The 15,444-nt window shown below is 32.1% G+C and overlaps 3 protein-coding genes across 8 annotated transcripts in view; all 3 read right to left on the reverse strand.

Annotated features, from left to right (window-relative positions):
• Nucleotides 1-6,105: 6,105 nt before the first annotated feature.
• On the reverse strand, nucleotides 6,106-8,266 carry LOC111694424 (proton-coupled amino acid transporter 1-like). Its single transcript, XM_023462564.1, has 4 exons — nucleotides 7,875-8,266; nucleotides 6,877-7,040; nucleotides 6,620-6,813; nucleotides 6,106-6,194 (listed from the first exon to the last, which is right to left on the reverse strand). Exons 1-4 carry the CDS (start codon nucleotides 8,264-8,266, stop codon nucleotides 6,111-6,113), a joined length of 834 nt encoding a protein of 277 aa, XP_023318332.1. The 3' UTR covers nucleotides 6,106-6,110.
• Nucleotides 8,267-10,054: 1,788 nt separating this feature from the next.
• On the reverse strand, nucleotides 10,055-11,584 carry LOC106651157 (F-box/LRR-repeat protein 7-like). Its single transcript, XM_023462565.1, has 4 exons — nucleotides 11,440-11,584; nucleotides 10,862-11,376; nucleotides 10,528-10,801; nucleotides 10,055-10,461 (listed from the first exon to the last, which is right to left on the reverse strand). The coding sequence occupies exons 1-4, from the start codon at nucleotides 11,582-11,584 to the stop codon at nucleotides 10,055-10,057; spliced, it is 1,341 nt and encodes a 446-aa protein (XP_023318333.1).
• A 2,105-nt stretch (nucleotides 11,585-13,689) lies between these two features.
• Nucleotides 13,690-15,444, reverse strand: part of LOC106651214 — a 53,184-nt gene continuing 51,429 nt past the window's right edge. For all 6 annotated transcript variants that reach the window (XM_023462492.1, XM_014369642.2, XM_023462489.1 and 3 more), the window contains one exon: nucleotides 13,690-14,573. The gene's annotated coding sequence lies outside the window, so the exon portion shown is untranslated. The remainder of the gene's footprint in view (nucleotides 14,574-15,444) is intronic.

Consider the following 15,444-nt stretch of genomic DNA (forward strand, 5'->3'; position numbering starts at 1 on the left):
GCTGCGCTGGATCGCGACGCAATACACTACACGGCTCTTTATATACACTCGGTATAATAAACGCATGCTCACACGCACGCGCACACACACACACGTACAGATAGAGCAACGCACACCGATTGCGCCGAGAGCCGCGACCGAGGCCCTCCACCGATCGGCAGCTCGCATAAGCTTCGATCGGTCGCTCGAGTAGAGGTGGTAGAAGGATTTTCACGCACAGGCGCGATCGCGAGTCGTAGTGTGCGTGAAGCATCGCGAGCTGCGACGAGTCACGGATCGTCGACTCGGGCACCCACGCAGGCGGGCACATGCCAACTTGGCGCGTCTAGGGCAGGCAGCCGCACGTGCCGACTCGTCGTCGGCGCTCTCGGCTGGAAGGAGAAAAGTCTCGCTGCTCATTTGTAAACAAAGCGCATCGAGCGACGACGCATGAGCCGCCGCGTTGGCCGCTCGTACTACTTCCAGAGCCAGCTTGCAACGACGCACGACCTCGCCGAGGCAAGTCGGACCTTTCCCGAGACAGCCGCGCTGCCACCTGACACTCCGACGCCTAACGCGCGCAATTTTCTTTGCGACCTTATGCGCTCATCGCTTTTAATTTATGCTAATGACCGATGCGCTTATGTATACCTAGGTATGTATTGTCGAGAATGAAATAAACAGACGCGCTGATGCGTAAGCCGCAATGTCTGTACAATATATTATCGCCTGCTTATACGTCAAGGCATGCGATCGGCGTAATTGTCCGGAGTCGCTGCGAGTCTCCTATCCTTGCTTACAGTGGCGCATACCGCGCATAATCGTGTCTCCGAGTCTCGCGCAAAATCATCGAATTTTTAACCTCTGACGGAATCAAACGCTGCAAACCATAAGTCGACTAGAACGAGCTCCTTGACGCGCTCGAGTCAATGCGCTGTGCATCGCCGCTTTACGGCAAAGTTAAGTGCACTTTAATTCTTTTCCCATTGTACATTTACTATTTTAATAATGCTACTATCTTATTGCTAGTAGAGCTAATCGGTGTTTTATTCAATTGGTACTCGTGGATATGCGTTCGATGGGCGTTATTTCCGCGATGAGACTTGCTAGCGGAAAATTTTTTATATCCGATCGCTCGCTCCGTAAATGTATCTCTCGTACCGCTAAAAAAATGTGATTCTTCTTCTAACGAACTGACAAAGTCGAAATTTTTCTTTTTCCACGAGCTGCTTTATTTTTATCCAAGAAAAGACGTATCTAATGTGTTGTGTGTAGCACGTGACCATGATCGCCTCGGATCGTCGTTATAATTCATAAACGCGATTTTTGAGCAAAAACAGCCAATTGTTGCATCATCGTATGAACAATTAAATATAACTGATAAGGATATATGATTCTGGCTGTGTGTATCGATGTTTTATTAACGTACTTGCAAGACACAGCTGAGGGTACTGAAACTAGGCAATCTGATTTCTGACAACGTTTAAAAAAGCCGATTGAAATCTATACTTATCTCGTTTATATTGATTGTTCCATCTACTACCGCAATCTAAAGGAAATGTTTATCGGCAACTTTCAAACTTGCAGTGTTTATTTTTTCATTTCGAGCATAAGATTTGAATTTTAGTAGAATAATTTTCGTTATGCAAAATAAAATAACGAGCAGTTTACTCGGATCACGATCTAAAAACCACCATCGCATATATGTGCATACTTATATGGTATAAGCTAGAACATTTTCAAGATTATCGATAATGTGGTATAAAAATTTTTTTTCCAAGCGCTACCCATACTTCTTGCATAGCTCAATTATTTTGATAACGATGAAAAGTCATAGTAAACTTTACCGTCGCAGTGACGATACAGTGAAAAGCTTGTATAACCCAGTTGTACCCTAGAAATTTAAAAATATATACGCCTTGTATACAAACATTTTTTGGTTTTTACGTTCATTCGATCTACCAAGTCACCGAATCATTATCCGATTATTTTTATTTGTTATTTGAATGAGCAAGAACAAGTGAAACGTTTTATTATTCTTTATATGCATTAAATGATAATATCTTAGGAATTCCAAATTGTATTACGAGTACAAAGAGGAATGTAGAGATAGCAATACAACTAATGCGCTACGATCGCCAGTAATAACTGCAAAAAGTGCAAATATCATACCAAAAATCCAACAAAGTATCATTTATTTAAACATTTTGAAACAATCGAATAATTTTATTTTAAATTCTTAAATTATTTATTCGTCTTGTGATTAAATGTCTTTAATAATACGTACTCATTGAAAATACCATACCATTGTCAATTTGAATGATATATGTAGATAAATGTTTGATAGATTCATGATGAAACTGACAAGGAAATTTCTGTCCACATTTCATCATTTCTTCTTTTCTTAATGAAATTTCAGACTCAACTTATTGCTGAATTTTAATTGTTGACTTTTAATTTCTTGACTATTATTTTAATTTGCAGTGAATTATAATCGCCATAGACGGTCGAGCCCAAAAGAACTGAAATTTGTGTAATAACATGCATTTTCAATTAAAATTTTCAAATGAAAACTTGGTCATATCTGTTTTTTAAATCTTTAGATGTCAAAATTTAGAAAGTAGGTTTGAAAATCGTTGTTTTTATGCAGAATTCGGTATTTCATTAATATTTTATATTTTTGATTGGAAAAGTGTTTTTTAACTGAACTATTTTTCAAATTTACCAACAGATTTACTGCTCGTTGAATGATGTTTCATAAATATTCTGGCATACTAATAAAGCACAAGAAGTCTTGAAGTCTCGAACAATAATAATTCATTTAAAAAAATTACTATCAAACTAGATAGAAATTTAAAACCTACACTTTACTCTTTATCATTTAACGTGATCATCTATGTGAAATAATCGTTTTCTGAAAACTCCAAACTACTTAAAGTAAGCAATATGTCGATGCAATAACTTTTAAGATTGCGCTTACCTGCGTAAAAATAATATTCTTGATATGAAATAAAAAAGTTAATAGTTTTTCCTGAAAGAGATATGTAAACGCTAAAACAAAGTAAATGTTTTAGTACGTTGTGTATAAGATGGACTCAACAGTCTATTGGCGTTCGATTTTATAATTATGTTTTTAACGAAACTTAAAAGGTCGTAAGCTTGCATATGTATCGACGCGGGTAACCACTAAGGATAATTGCAGAAAGGAAAGAAAAGTGTATTTCAGAAAGAAAGGGTAGTAAGAAGCATGAATATAATCCGTTTCGCAAAAATAATGCGATTCAGTTGTAACCGTGCAAAACAGCTGAAATATTTGATTTTGTTATCAATGAAACGATCCAGGCGAATGAATTTTTTACAAACTCAAACATGAACTTGTCGTACCAGGAGTTGACTCTAGATTTAGATGCATACCAATAAGAACAACAGTTCGATCGGTTGGCATAGCTAGAGCCTCGACTAGCGTAGACACGTAGAATCATTCGATGCATAACGTATGTACTTGATACCAACCTATGCTCAATTAAGCGGCAACTAAAGGCAAAACTCAAAGGATAAAAGCCAGACAAAAAGAGCATGAAGCTGCCAGAGAAAATCTCACAAGCACACGTAAGCTCTCTCATCCCTCGAATAAAACACGTCTTTTACTTGAAACTTGTACATTGAAGGGTGCGCATACAGGAAGGATTCGACGCTCGCTGATTTTCAAGCGCGCGACTCGTTACTACTTTGCATGATGGCAAACGAGTGAGGTAGCGGCTCGAAGAGCACATTAGAACGTATTGAAAAAACTGACCCACATCGCGAGCCATCGTCAGCGTCTATTCCATCCAGCAAATATCGGCTGCGCAGCTCTCTATTACAGATACATGAATGTAGACACCTTTACGTAATAGCTGCCAGAGCTCTTACTGTGTAAATTTTTTTTCTGGTTAATTACGTTTCCATAGCTGTGCTACTGCTGCTGCCACCGGTCACATGCACACGTGCTCGCTCGGTGCACTGCACTGCTATTATCCTCGTTCCTTTGCGTTGCGGCGGCTGCGAAAATGCACTGTTTTGTCCGAGTCTCCCTCCTTTCACTCTCTCGAGCTACTGCGACGTCTTTTCGCCTTTCTCTCTCACATGCACGGCTATTGCGGATACCGATGTAGATCTCATATTTTCACGAGGTCGGCCAATTTTTTATCTCCTGGCCAGACGCTATTAAATATCTTATTAGTTACGAGTCTCTAACATGCACAGTAGCATGCAGGATACGGCCACTAGCGATCTATCATCTGAACACGACGCGCACAGCAACACCATTGCTTATGTCATTCAATGTCTCTACGACAAAAGAATTCAGTGCTCTTGATATGTACAATTTTTCATCAACGCGATAAGTCGGAAGGTGCGAGGTCATCCGCAAGAAGTTTCTACGTTTAATTTTTTAAGTAATTAGCATAACAATGCGCCATTTCGATATCCTTAACAATTTTTACACATTTTGGCCTTGCTGTCAATGTTTATATCCATGTACTAGTTTCTTTGGTTTCGATATTTTTTTTTATTTACTCTAAACACCATGTTACAAATAGTTTGGATTTATTCGCTTATTCTAACGTTTCTTTATTAAAGAATTTGTCTCAGATTCTAACTGGATTACACATTAATATACGTAATAATTTATCCTTAATTAGTCTTCGGCAACAGTCGAATACTAATTGGCTCATTGCGCTTCACATTGAAGAAGCGCGTACTCGTTACTCATTTGTTTACAGGTTTTTTCAACTAAATTACTCGACGATTAAGCAAGAGCAACTGGCCTTTTTTGTCATTGTAAATCCATACTGCATGAAATTATACAGTAAAACTTTTCATTCGTACAATGCATCAAAATGATACATAAATATCAACTAGAGGCGTTAAAGATAAAAAAAATGACTTATCGTCAAATATTTTCAGTTTTTTGAGTTCTAAAAAGCAGAGTGTATTTTTTTATTTATTTTCAGGTTACAATAAGCACGGCATTTAGTCGATATGATGTTACAGCAAAATAAATGAAGATCTTTGAACTGCTTTTTACGTGTGCAACCTTAACTGAAAAGAGTACTATGTAATTTTATGGACGCCTCCAAATTTGCGAATTGTTTTGAATTTGCAAATTTGTTGTACAAACGCATGTTTTTCTACTTATACGTTTATTTTAATAATCAGCAATCAAGAGCCGTCAGAAATCTCGAGTTAACTCATCAGTCAGAACTCGTCAAAACTGAGTTCTAATATAAAATTCTAACTATAATTTGCTACGTATCAATCCAAAACAGCTTTCATTTTGCATACGAATGTTTATTCTATTCAGTTCAACAATTTTAATTAACAAACAATATGTTGGTAAGTTCAAATACTTGACACGATAACATTAATTGTAATAAGATTAGCGCGAATCGCTTTTTACGACGCGACAGTAATTGGACACGAAAAATTCACGCACGTCAGCTAAGCTTATTAAAATTGTAATGTTTCAAACTTCGAATCAAAAGTAAATATTATGATCATTACGAGAACTTTTATGATGAACAGATGTAAAAAAAAATTATTAAAAAATCACTTGCGTATTTTTCTCTTATTTTGAGAAAGCATACTGCATATATGCGATAAGTACAAGGCGATGAATGTGAGTGAAAAATCGGTGGGCTAAGACGCACACATAAATTATGATGAGAGGCGATTCAATTGACTCTTCATGATTCAATAACTTATCCAACATAAGGTATAAAGTTAATTTGGAGTGATATACATACGATGTATGAATATTAAAGTGAGAACATAAGATCCGCATTCACGCGAGCGTAAATTCATAGTCTTATAATCAGTAAATAAAAGCATCTTTTCAATTAATTTTGCTCTTCCTATTACAGTTTGCATACTCATTGGGAATTTGTGTGATCCTTTTATCACCACTATAATTTTTGCAGTTTATCTTAGTGTAATTTCTATAATACAGCACAAATATGTCCAAAAACCTGTGAATGTTCTCTCTTTCTCTCTCTGTTTCTTTTTATTTTTGGAGTCTCTTTTCACCTTTTCGGAAAACTGAACTTATAAGTGAGCTTCATGTATCTGGCTGAAAGTGCTGCCGATTAGCTCTAACAAATATCATCAAATTCGATCTGTTTTTGGCCTGTAAATTCTTCCACCAAGTCCATGATGTTTTGGTACAATCCAAATGCCTGTAATTGATTGATGCATTTCAGTGACAATTTAAAACATACAAGTACATGCATACAAGTCTGCAGAAACCTCAATCTCATTTTAGCTTCTATATTATGCAATACGTCTGCATTGCCTTTGTTAGCGAATCATCGTAATTCTTTTTTGCTACGTATTTTATTCATTGTAAATGAGAATACCAAGACAATGGATACGATACAACAAAGAACTCCCCGATCTACATATAAAATTCATTGCTTCTTTAAAAGAAAATGTTTTATTTAAAAAAATCATGCCCACTGCTCATATAACATGTTTATATGATTTATAACATTTTGAATGTCATAAAATGTAAAAATATGTTTCCTGATAAGTGTACGACGTTTTTCATATACCAAGGATAAATAATAAGGATATGGGAATAAAAACTAATCAATGTACTTACTAAAAGAATAAACCAAACGAAAATCATGAACAAATTTTTGACAGACATTAAGATGCGTCTCGTGCTGCTAAGGTGTTCCCATTTAGTAGCTGTTTCAATTAAGATTGGAATCAAAAGTACCATAGAAGTCATACCAATAGTAGAGAATAGTCCCAGAATAAGAGACAGCTTCGGGATAGCAACACCCACTAATACTAAAAACAAAAATATTAGTTTCATCATGACGCAAAGTTATATTATTCGTCATCACAACTTACAGCTGATTAGAGCAACAACTAAACGAAAAATCAGTTTAATGGTCCACTTATCGGGTAATCGATTTTTCATCATTGGCCACATTGTCGAATATAATGCGTAAAACTGAATAGGCCAAGTACAGACGACCGACACGCAAATAGCAATTTTGATGTATAGCGCCAATCTAACAATCACAACTTTTTATTTTCATGACTAAATTTTACGGATTGTTTTCACGGGTACCATCCTTGCCATACCCCAATGAAAATATTGAATAAGCTCAAATGCAAATTCTTGACAAGAACTTATATAAGATTTATGTAACATCTTACATTTGACTATCTATAGTATAAGTTCTTAAGTGATTATTTACGTAAACTCTTGAGTGAAAGCTGGTTAAACTCAAAAGCTCTAAGTGTTATTTCTTGCATAAGAACTTTATGAGGGGTTAACCCAATTGAAAAAAATTGCGTGGATTTTTACGTGGATTTTCCACACAGATTCCGCGTGGATTCTGCGTGAAAGTGCATAGATTACATGTAGAATCAGCGTGGATCATTTTTATAGAAATCTGCCAAGATTTTTTGATTATTTTCTGTGAAAACAGATACGTGGAATTGAGATTTTAAGAGAAGATCGAAAAATCTTAGCAGATTTCTACAAAAATGATCCACGCTGATTCTAAATGGAATTCATGCACTTTTTACGCAGAGTCCACACGAAATACATTTAATGACGATCTTAACGAGACTTGACATAAACTTTTACATAAGTTCCACCTTAAATTCTGGTGCAAGAAATTACTTAAATATTTAGGGCTTTCAAGTTGAACTAGTTCTCACATAAAAATTTACTTAAGAACTATTACCGTCGATAATCATACATAAGATTTTACGTAATATCTTATAAAAGTTCGAGTCAAGCGCTTGCATGATAATTTATGTCACATCTTTATTAGGGTATAAACACTGTTCATAATATTATATTATTCTTATTGCGTAATAATGATGAAACTTACGAATCAGATTTGGGTAAATTTTTGATGACAGTGTCGCATGTTTTTGGATACTTGTTGTACCCCAAAAAGGCAAAAATGGTGTTGACAATCACGCAAATCATCATAACGATGAATAAAATCACTGGCAATTTGCTAGGATGCTTCATCTTGTTTTCCAAAGGTATGAGAACCGACAAGTTGTACATGGAGAAGAGAAATATGCAGCAGTATACCGGAAAGAAGAATGGTTCTATGTGCTCGTCTTGCAATTCGGGGGCCAGAAACACGACGTCCGAGAGGAAAAAATAAAAGCTGCTGAAGAAGCCGGTGACGAAGCCAAACCATCCGAGCGCTGAGAAGGGTGTGATCCAGGTTAGATCCGGTAACGTAGCAAGAACCAGAAACAGAGGCATTACGGCCGCAACGAAAGAAGATGCCAAATGAGACCGCACGTCAACCATCTGTATGTTTATAATTTTACATCAAGTTCGATAAACGTTGACATTGCTTAGTAGTAGTTGACTCAGAAGATAAAATCTACTTCAAACATACTGAATTCCGAGCAGCTCTAAGAAAGTGTACTTATAAACTCAAACTTATAAACATTCTAATAAAAAATTTGAGTGATTATGAAGCTTCCAATTGAACATGAAGTATGATTTTGAAATAAGTTAGCTTTTGTTTATCTACTTAAACGTTAACTCTTTTGCTTCGGCAAATATGGTCTGAAAGCAGTTTTTTAGCTGCATTCAGAAGGTATAAAATTTCATCAGCATTCAGAAGGCATCAAATTTCTGATAAGTACCTCTATAATATACAAAAAATTCACGTATGCCGTTAAATAGATCACCTGTGAAATAGATGTTGCTACGTAAATCTCATATACTACAATCGTTGAGAATTGCACGACGCAAATAAACACACTAGTAAGAGTAGCAAAGGTTTTCGAGTAATTTTGAATAGCCGTTGGACCAAGCTTGAATGAAGCCTCGGAAATTTCGGCGAAACTCATGGTAGGCACGCGAGCTCGTTTACATAAAATGTGAGCGCACTCTATCTACACAGGATAAATTATTGGTCTCAATTAGTTATATGCAAGGCTTTGATGATTTATTGTATTCACCAGTATAATTGAAGTATAGATGATTAGAAAACCCATTATAAAATTGATCACAAGCCCTGAAACGTAGCCAGTTCTTTGGAAGGAATGGGGCAAAAATAGTAGACCAGTCCCGGCCGTTGCTTTCATTAAATTCAGAAAAGCTCCAACGTTTCCCCTATTGGCAAACATAATAAGAATCTAAATATCATACGATTTAACATTTTTTGTAGTAAATTATATTTTTAATCTTTTTCCCAAGCGCCAATGTATGAGAATTAAAGCTTACACCTTCGACTGAACAGGATCCCTCGATGAAGAAGGGTCATTATTTGTGGGACTATTTTTACTTCCGGCTGCTGAGTCCCACATCTTGCAAAAATTTTTTTTTCAAGTTTTTTAAATTTACTTTTTTATGAAGTAGATATAGTACTAAACATTTTCGTAAAGCTGAAAGGTTTTATTTTTCTAAACGTTTTCTTTTAGAGGAAAATACATTTTTTACTTTTAAAGCATTTTTAGAATTACGCGTCAATCGATGATTTTAATTGGACTTTATGAATATCTATTTATGTATAAAAACATTTTCAACATAATCAAAAATCAACTTATATTTGAGGTTATAATATTTTGTTGATTGATAAATTACAGAAATTGACGTTTAACATAAAATCGACGTATATGGAGAATTGAAAACTGCAATTGTTTAGTGCATCGATAAATTAATGATCCATTGCTAATATTTCTGATAATATCAACTATTTTAAATAATAATTTTTCAAGATGTCGAATTGAGTAAACTATTTTTTATTTAGATAATTTTCAACGTTTGCTTACTTAGATTGAACATGATATTAACTGTAAAATTTTAAAGGCAAAACATAAAAAAAACAACAATTATTCATTTGATAGACTCTGTATAAATTTTGTTTGAAATTTTTTTATTACAGGAATCAGTTGGACATTAATAAGAGTACAGACAAATTAAACTGAAACTACTTACATGAAGTAACAACATATGAGTATATTATTTTAATAACATCAAATATATATTTTCTGGTTGTTATCAATTAGTTCAGTTAATAATCACGATGTGTATAATTTAAGTGTACTGGTGTTTAAGATCATCAACAGGTATCATTACATGTAAAGACGGAGAAATAGAGTAATTAAGTTTTATAATGTGGCGCATTGATTTGCTTATATAAATAATTAGTGATACTCCATTAGTTCGTAATCTTACAGCTTCCGAAGCAAATTTAATAAAATTAACACTCAGATTATGACATTGTCCGACGTCTATAAATTCGAGATTTTCATTTGTCCTCAGAATCTCACAGAGTCCATCGTCCACCAAATTGCTACAGCCGTAAGAAGACATTTTGCGTAAATAGGGAATATAAGTAATGGATCTACCGGTTATTTTCTTAAGGTTATCATAAGATAAAGTTTGTAGCTTGGGTACAGAACTTATGGCACCAAGCCCGGAATCGGTTACTGCAAAACAATCTACGAAAAAGTAATCACGGTTAAGTTTGAAAAAGTGACTCGAATTTCACAGCTATAATCACTTGCCATTTAAAAATACATGTCGCAATTCTTTACAATTCATAGATATTGATATCAAAATATCGTCCGTCACGTTTGTCCCAGAAATGTTCAATGTTTGTAAATATTTTAATCGATAGTATATATTTACATCAATTTCTTTAATGTTTGGTACTTGTAAAGTTATAATTTCTTCTGACAGATACGTTATCTTTTTTTGATAACCGAAAGTTGAAGATTCATAATGAAAATTCGTTAAAATCAAAACGAATGTTTGAAGTTTCAAGAATTTTGAAATTACCTGCAAAACCAAAAATATATTAAAGAAAAACAAAAACAAAAAATTAGAATTAGCACGTACATTACAAACATTAGAAATCATTAAATTTTTGCAGTCCTTTACTATTAAGGTGCTGATTGTTGTTGTTGACAAATTGTACAGAAAACTGCCTGTGACATCGAAATTGCAAACTATTTTGAAATACTTCAATTTTTTGGCATGAATTAAAAACTGTGAAAGATGAGTTTCATTGCATCCGTCGGCAAAGAAACTAAGACAAAGTTTTTCAACTTTATGACAGTTTTTAACTAAATTAGTTAAAGCATTCTGTGTCACTAATAATCCTCCTGTATCTATTGACATCAAATTTGGACAAACTTGAACGATTATTGTTAAAATATCATCGTCGATATACATATCAGTGAAGTCAATGTCAGTTAGATAGAAAGCACATTGCAGCAACGTATCTTGGAAGATGCGCAAAATTTTTTTATCCGTTTTTCTAGACCAATTTATTCCCCAGAGTTGAGAAAGCCCATTAATCTTCTTAATATTTCGCCAAGACATTTCAACCACGTCGTGCCAACGTTTACACACTGTTCAATCATATAATACTCACTCGTTAAAATGATTTTCAATGACATTTAACAAAAACTTACCTCTTTTTATCATAAAACGATCTTTGATTGTCAAATTCATAAATATTTCAATCAAGCAATCATCGTTTAAACAAAGTATGTTCAACCGTGAGGTTAGTTCGGGTATTTCAATAATGTCGATTTTTTTTCTAAGTAAAGAATTCATTACTTAAATGTACTTGGAAAATAGCCTTATCCTTATGAATACTATTATATTACACTTTTTGCGAACTATAGAATGTTTGGGTTAAAATTATTTCAAAATAGAATATGACGTTATTATTTTAAAACATGAAAATAAAAATACTTTGACTTAATTCAGACGAAGGAAACCATGATTTTAAGATTAGTTATTCGTTTGTTCATCCACTGCAGAAGCATTTTATAGTTTTGCAACAAAAGATGTTTAATAATAATCAATAGAAAAAAAATTGAAAAATAAAATGTGCAAATTCAAACAAAAGGGGTAAATTATTTTCGAAGGATAGATTTCTTTTAGGATATTTGAAAATAAATAACAATTATTTCACTTTAACATGTTTTATTTTCATCAATGTATTTTTTTATCACTTTATCTCATTTTCAGTTTTATAGATTTATATATAACAATTTATTTACACTTGAATAGTTCGATTCTTTATATTTACAACCTTCGTAATAAATTTATTAGAGAAATAGTATGAGGGAAATACAGAAATAGAGCCAAAATTGAACATTTTTAAAAAAATTTCCGAGATTTATACTGAATATTTTTCTAAATATCTACACGACTGTCTAGGAAACAATACAATTAAAATATGAATGCAGCTTTATAGATAAATATTCATAAAAAATCTCGGCAACAGTATTCAAAAATGTTTACTCTTACTTTAGATTAGGTATTTTCTCAATACAGAAATTAAAATAATTGGATATAAAATAATTCTTTATAAGTTACTTTTATACACAATGTTGCAATGGACAGGTGCAAATCTTTTCTTTCTTTATTTTTATAAAACTTATTGTACTAATTTATTCGTCAAATATTTAATATCAGTAATAAGCATCAAAGTTCTTTAGCGCGACACAATAAAGATTTAATTGTAATTTCATATTTTTATTTGTGAAAAGAAAATAATAATATAACTTCTATTCCTGGTAGCTAAAGCGTTTGAATGTAAAAAATACCTGATAAAGGATTTGAATATAATTGAAAAATATTTTTAAAAATGAACAGAAGCGCTCAATTTTATTGATGAGATATGCTCATAAATTATTCCTCAATATTTATTAACTATTTTCAATAACAAAAAGTTTTCAAAAATAATATTTCAATTCAAATTTGCTTAATTCAACGAATCAATCACAAAATTGCAACTTAATTATATACACATTCATTTGTTCTGTTTTATCGGTTTATAATGTAACAATAAATCGATTTAATGAAGGAAAAAAGTCGTGCAATAACTTTTAAAAAAAAAGTTAGTTGCGCACTATCTATGATTCATAGTGAAATCTTTTAAACTAACTTGATGTTTGAAAACAATTTTACTTTCTTCGATAAGTTAGATGAATACCAACACATAAAGTATTTACTAGTCGATGTTTGATAACATGAATATTAAAAACTATTGAAAATTATGTATAAAAATTTTATTTACATTTACGAGACATTTCTGAGTTTGGAAGATTTCAATGCTTATCATGAAATCCAACCTACAATCGATGTTCTATAGTTTTTAATCAAATATTTCTAAGTCATTGATCAGTAAAACTATACTTTTTAATTTTTTAATATTTCTATTTATAGATTTTTGTTTCATTTCTTTTTTTTAAAAATAGTCAACAACTGACAAAATAGAGTAAGTACTAACTTACCCATATTTTTGTTTCTAGATAACTTAATAATGACTGCAAATTCTTTCAAGAATTTAATTAAATCATAGGGTGAAATTATTTTTAATACATAAACTTTCAATGAAAAACAAAACATTTACTATATAAGCAAGCCATAGAGAAATTTTTAAAACAAATGTAGTATGCGAAGAGTAACATTAATATAAATAAAATGCTACGATTATGGAATGATCTAAAAATTCAACTATACATGAAAAACTATTTGGTAGAAATATACAGTTCAATTACAAAGAAATTTCAATTTGCCATTAAGCAATTTTTTGTAAATTTTGAATTTTAGTATCCACAAATACGTTTATATTTCAAGTACAAGTAATACAAAGTTTGCAGTACAAACTCACTTGAGCTTAGCTTTTTGATTTTTTTTTTCCTGTATTTTTGACGAAAATTTTAAATATTCGATTTATTTTCCCAAAAAAGTATAGAATAACTGTGTTAGTAGAACTAATAGTACATATATTTTACAAATCGTATCACAATTAAGTATGGAAAAACTACATCCAATTGCACCGATGAGTTCGCCAGTTTGATAATTAATGACATATCTAGGAATGTTAATTCTTTAGTTTTTCAGAAATAAATTGTTATGGCCGTTACACTTGTGCCATACAATTTTATGATTTTCGACACAATATAACGACTGTTTCAAAATTAATGTTCTATCTTTGCACTTGGAATGCTTAGTTGTTTATTCTTGCTAAATTTTGAAATAAACTTTTCTAATTATTTGCAATAAGAATGTCCAAGCTTGGATTTAAACTCAGAGACATTTTTGTATCCAAATTAATAAACCATAAACGATTGCAAACAAAAATTTTAAAGGAAGTGTTTAGCCTAAGGATAATATGGAGAGACTCATATTTTTTTTATTTACAATACAGATAAATAATTTTTGTATAAAGCAGTTGAATGATTCTCCAAATCGTATATTTTGTATAAAGGGGGCTGTAACTATCATTTAATTAAATGTTTTAATTATCATTTTCAATTCTGCTAACGTATTCCAGTGAATCACCCTCAGACTCTACCTTATTTAACATTGAGGGGTGTTTGCCGCTGTAACTAGGCATATCAATACTGTCGAAGAATTGAAACCAAGAAGCAGGTTTGAAGAGCCGTTTACGTGTTGGTGAACCAATTATGAATTCAATTTTAGTTGAGGCAGTGCAAGTCGATTCGTTCCTACTATCTAATGAATCTGGATATATTGAAACAGTTGATGAAAGCCATGAAGTTGGAGGATCTGAAGATTGTATACTCTGAAAAGTGCAAAAGTATTGAATATTAAAATTTTGGATGTTTGTGCTGTTTTTTAATTCTACAGGTAATACATTTCAAGATGTAAATTATTTATAATACTATTGTTATTATAATTATTCTTAGTTTAATGGATCATTAGTATAATTATTAACCATGATAGAAACGTTAAATGCATGACCATATTGAAAAACCATGCTTTTTGTAAAAAATTACACAACCTTAAATAGATTTATAGGTATTTCTTTCATATAGAGACAAAACTGCACTGTATAATAGTAATTAGAATTACTAATCCATGAGTGGTTATTGATATACATGAAAAATTAATACCAATAATCTTACACATGTACTAAATATTTTTTATAAACAATAATTTTAATCATGCATATAGTTAGGACATAATGCTGTATCAAAAATTGTATGTATTTATCATGTATTATAGTATTACCCCATGAATACTATATAAATATTATCATATATATGATTTAATGTTAGCAAAATAGATTTATAAGTAGGCAAATTAAAAGAAAAATCAAAATTATAATAAAATTAAAAATATTAGTTTTGTATTTCAAAATGAGTAGCTAAATACATTGATTGTGGATTGTATAAGTATTTGTGATTTCTATAGAGTGAACTGTGAAATTATTGTTATTGGTTTAGGTGTGTCCATTTTAGAAAACTCAAAGTATATGCAATTTTGTACGTTTTTTGCTGCAGTACTATAATTTTGAAAGCCTTATAAATATACTAAACTACCACATGCAGTAAACTTTAAAACTTTTTCATTTTAAATTATTTCATTAAATTCAATTCAATGGTTATAAAATTTTATACGCAGAATGTCTAATAAATATTCTTTGAATTGGT

The sequence above is a fragment of the Trichogramma pretiosum genome, unplaced genomic scaffold (assembly GCF_000599845.2).
Source record: "Trichogramma pretiosum strain Unisexual culture from Peru unplaced genomic scaffold, Tpre_2.0 scaffold8, whole genome shotgun sequence".
Taxonomy (NCBI): Eukaryota; Metazoa; Arthropoda; class Insecta; order Hymenoptera; family Trichogrammatidae; genus Trichogramma; species Trichogramma pretiosum.

Excerpts from the sequence above, each read along its gene's own strand:
- LOC111694424 (XM_023462564.1), bottom strand. The coding sequence starts at position 8,266 with ATGCCTCTGTTTCTGGTTCTTGCTACGTTACCGGATCTAACCTGGATC. Across the intron at positions 6,814-6,876 it reads AGTTGTTGCTCTAATCAGCT|TATTAGTGGGTGTTGCTATC; the intron begins GTAAGTTGTGAT and ends TTTTGTTTTTAG. Across the intron at positions 6,195-6,619 it reads TCGTTTGGTTTATTCTTTTA|GCATTTGGATTGTACCAAAA; the intron begins GTAAGTACATTG and ends AATCAATTACAG.
- LOC106651157 (XM_023462565.1), bottom strand. The coding sequence starts at position 11,584 with ATGAATTCTTTACTTAGAAAAAAAATCGACATTATTGAAATACCCGAA. Across the intron at positions 11,377-11,439 it reads TCGTTTTATGATAAAAAGAG|TGTGTAAACGTTGGCACGAC; the intron begins GTAAGTTTTTGT and ends ATGATTGAACAG. Across the intron at positions 10,802-10,861 it reads TGATTTCTAATGTTTGTAAT|GTAATTTCAAAATTCTTGAA; the intron begins GTACGTGCTAAT and ends TTGGTTTTGCAG.